At 35.0% G+C, this 3,792-nt stretch overlaps 1 protein-coding gene across 1 annotated transcript; it reads left to right on the forward strand.

Annotated features, from left to right (window-relative positions):
- Positions 1-506: 506 nt before the first annotated feature.
- On the forward strand, positions 507-2,963 carry LOC104213236 (acireductone dioxygenase 2-like). The gene is made up of 5 exons (XM_009762691.2): positions 507-715; positions 820-1,680; positions 1,763-1,887; positions 2,522-2,595; positions 2,702-2,963. Exons 2-5 carry the CDS (start codon positions 1,611-1,613, stop codon positions 2,817-2,819), a joined length of 387 nt encoding a protein of 128 aa, XP_009760993.1. The 5' UTR covers positions 507-715; positions 820-1,610; the 3' UTR covers positions 2,820-2,963.
- Positions 2,964-3,792: the final 829 nt, after the last annotated feature.

Below are 3,792 nucleotides of genomic sequence, written 5' to 3' on the forward strand. Positions count from 1 at the left end.
CCAAATGATATTATCACCCTCTTCGAAAAGTAAATGGAATCTTTGATGAAATTGGATCATGTACCAATTGTAAATGAGAATTTTGTTTAAATGTATAATGGAATGCACTTTATTTTTAAGAAAAGAAAAAGAAAGAAATTTATATTGGATTGCAATTCTTTTATTATAGAATGACTCTAATTAAACCTTAAAAAGTCTTACATGAATTGAATAAAACAACTTTTCCTCCCACCTCCACTTAAATAGTGTTTAATACTTAAATACTAAGAGTTGCATTCCAATGGGCAATGATAACGAGGCTAGCAGTTTTAGTCGACCAAGTCTTCATGAATATTGGTTTAATAATTAAAAAGAAAAGCCTTAATGAAACTTATATTTGTATTAGTATATAGATTACTGAAACTGAACGTGTTAGCAATAACTAAAAAATAGACACTGGTAGTAATAAAACTATGGAGATTCACACCCAACTAGCCTAGAAAAGGAAAAAGTCGGTTGACTTAGACTTTATAGTGAGTAGTGACATGATCTTAGTTTTCTGAAAAACCAAAGTTCGGAAAAAGAAAAAAGAAAAAAAAAGACGATGGACATTGACTTAAAAATGGTTCTCACTACCACTATATATTTTCTTCTAGCATTTTACATTAGTATCAGATTTTCAACATTCGTCCACGGTCCAGAAGAGAGATAAGCAAATATGGTTTCACTTGCAAAGGTATGTAATTGACAATTTTTCTCTTTCTATTTCCTTAATCTTTCATTGGTTATTCTTGGAAGGGATATACAAATCTTCCTCAACTTTCATGGGTGTTTTTGTAGTTTCTTGAAGGAGAACTTTGGCGTAACTGGTAAAGTTGATGCCATGTGATCAGGAAGTCACGGGTTCCGAAGAAATAGCCTCTTGGAGAAATGCAGGGTAAGACTGCGTGTGATAGACCCTTGTGGTCCAACTCTTCTCCGGACCCCGCGTAGCAGGAATTTAGTGCACCAGACTGTCTTTTTTTGAGGCTATTTACGATGTTTACTACGCATAATATTTTTTTTTGGCAATAATTTTTATTGGAACTATAGATAAACAAAGTAACATTCGATGCATGCACTTTCATGCATGATGTATAAGAATTTTAGTCACAATATATAGTAAGTTATTATCCAATCACTTCTCTTCTTTCTACCAAATATTTTCATGTCCATAAAGTTACATTAGTGCACGGTGGAAAATTGACCATAGCTCTATAATAATACATGATGTATTTCGGGGTTGACTTGTATTAGGTAAGTCCCGACCGGCTGTATATATTAGAGATAACTAATAGTGGCAAAATAGTTAAAATAAAACAGTTAACCACCTATATTATTTATTAAAAAATGGGTTGGATAATAAATTTTTTAAAAATGGGTAAAATATGAATAAGAATCATATTATCCATTCAAAAAATGAATAACTAATGTGTTTAACTTTTATATTTGTAAAGCTTCAAATTGGGGTTTTTTTAAGTTTGGGAGATTATGAATTCTCCCAAAAGTGATCATATTTAAGAAGTCATGGATAATATGGGTAACTATATTATCCGCTGGTTAACCCTAAAACATTACCAAATTACGAGGAGATGATGAAGAAATTCTTTGAAGAACACCTGCATATTGATGAGGAGGTCCGTTACTGTCTTGCAGGAAGCGGTAATGCTAGACTTCATTAATTTGACTTTATAAATCATTCTGTCAACTATACTCTGTTTAAAATATGTACCTCTTGGTGTAGGTTATTTTGATGTTCGGGATAGTAATGGCGCTTGGATTCGGATATGGGTAAAGAAAGGTGGACTCATTGTTGTTCCTGCTGGAATTTATCAATGCTTCACACTTGATTCAAGCAATTACATTAAGGTACTTAATAAGAGCATTAATTCCTAAGCAAATGATGAAGAGCAGCTAGCGTGACTATTCATTTTCTTGACGTAACTTAATTGATAACAATAAATACATATCCTCATTGCGTAAATATAAACACTAAGATGTCAAAGATAAGCAAAAACATTACCCCCCAAAAAACCCACCTTCAATGGCAATCCAATGAGTTACGTTCTTCAAGAACTCAAAGGGTGTCGCTAGAGCCATACCTAAATATATCAGCCAAAAATAGGTAAAAACAGTAGAGTGCTCCTATTTATATTGTTAGCTAAACAATGAGTTTAGCTCCAAGTCCATATATTCTAGACTAATAAAAGCTTTTCCATAACTAAAGGAGTCGTAGGGGGCATGTGAAAAAAATACTTGAGTTCAGCTCCAAGGGGGGTCTAATATAGGTCAACGGTGGTCAAATCTGTGGTCAATATTAGTCAAACTTGTTTAACTGTTGATCAACTCTTCGTACAGCCTTTTAATCGTGGTCATGTTGTCACCACTGCTCCCTCTTTAGTTTAAGGCTAACGTTGGTTGCACTCTTTCTATATTATACTTGATTACTGATTAGACAATTGTTCTCAAATGTGCCATCTATGAAATTGTATGATTTTTGTAGGCAATCCGGCTCTTTGCTAGTGACCCAATTTGGACAGCGTACTATCGTCCAGATGCAGATCAACTGCCTGCAAGGTCTGTTTTATAAACCTTCCCTATCCTCTTTTTTACTTTGTAGTTTGGCCATTAAAAAATATTCTTTGGCATGGACACTAATTAAAGAATAAATTTTTATTTGCAGGAAACAGTATGTTGAAACTTTTGGGGTGACCAAAAAGGGCGTTGGTCATGATGCAGTTAATGCTGCTACTGGTGTTGATAGAATTGAAGAACTCGAAACCTTTATAGGCTGTAATTAATGTTACCATGATCGTTCTGTAGTTCCAAATATACATGCGTTGCTCAGCTTGCTGAATGTTGAATTCTAGCATGTAAATAAGTCCCCTATGGGAGATTGAACTTCATAATATTAATACTAGTGGAGTCTATATTCGTTGAATTTATACACTCTTGTTGCATATATTTTGAATCATATAGTTGGTGCCTCTTCAACTATATTGCTAGGACTCCCTTATGCACCACAACACCAGTAATGAACCGTGCGCATATAGTTCATTCTCGCCATGGCGAGTAGTTTTTGTACCTTGAATTACTTACATTTAAATAATAAAAAGAAATTCTCCTTCTATGTTTAATCGATTCGCATTCACACAAGCAATGTTATCATTCATCACTTAGAATGAATACTTGGTTCAAAACCTTCTAGGCCCACAAACCACCATTAAACGGGGGCATGAAACCCCGAAGGCAGTAAGAATCCACGATATCGTGCACAACCATCTAAAGATCTACGGGTCACTCCGAATCGGGGACTGCTACCCGACAGTAAGATTGAAAAAATCGGGCTACTAAATCCCGAAGGCACCGAGCCTACAAGGTAGGGCCCAAACACGAAATGCTACGGCCAATTTTAGATATGAAGCCTCTAGAACTTCGATCATAATGTATAAACGGCTCGGAGACGTCTGAGTTCGTGCATAAAAAGTAAGGTCCTTACACATTTTAAATCTATACAAGATTACTTCAGACCCGATCAAGTCAATCGGTCTCGAATTACGGGCATAAAAAGAGTTACCTTTGGCAAAGATTAGCTGCGTCCAGATAAATCATTCAAATATTTTAGCAAATACTTTGTTTTTAACGGGTCTTCCGAAGTTAAAGCAACTCGGAGTTATTATTTAACTTGGGCCTCATTTGGGACTTGGAAGATTGAACAATTTAACCGATCTCAAAATTTTATTATAAGGCACCGATGTCACATTATTATGTCTG

This window comes from Nicotiana sylvestris, chromosome 1, assembly GCF_000393655.2.
Source record: "Nicotiana sylvestris chromosome 1, ASM39365v2, whole genome shotgun sequence".
NCBI classification, from domain to species: Eukaryota; Viridiplantae; Streptophyta; class Magnoliopsida; order Solanales; family Solanaceae; genus Nicotiana; species Nicotiana sylvestris.

Bases quoted from the DNA above. Each gene is read 5' to 3' on its own strand.
- LOC104213236 (XM_009762691.2), top strand. From the start codon at position 1,611: ATGATGAAGAAATTCTTTGAAGAACACCTGCATATTGATGAGGAGGTC. The intron at 1,888-2,521 runs GTACTTAATAAG...TGATTTTTGTAG, and splicing joins ATTCAAGCAATTACATTAAG to GCAATCCGGCTCTTTGCTAG. The intron at 2,596-2,701 runs GTCTGTTTTATA...TTTTATTTGCAG, and splicing joins GCAGATCAACTGCCTGCAAG to GAAACAGTATGTTGAAACTT.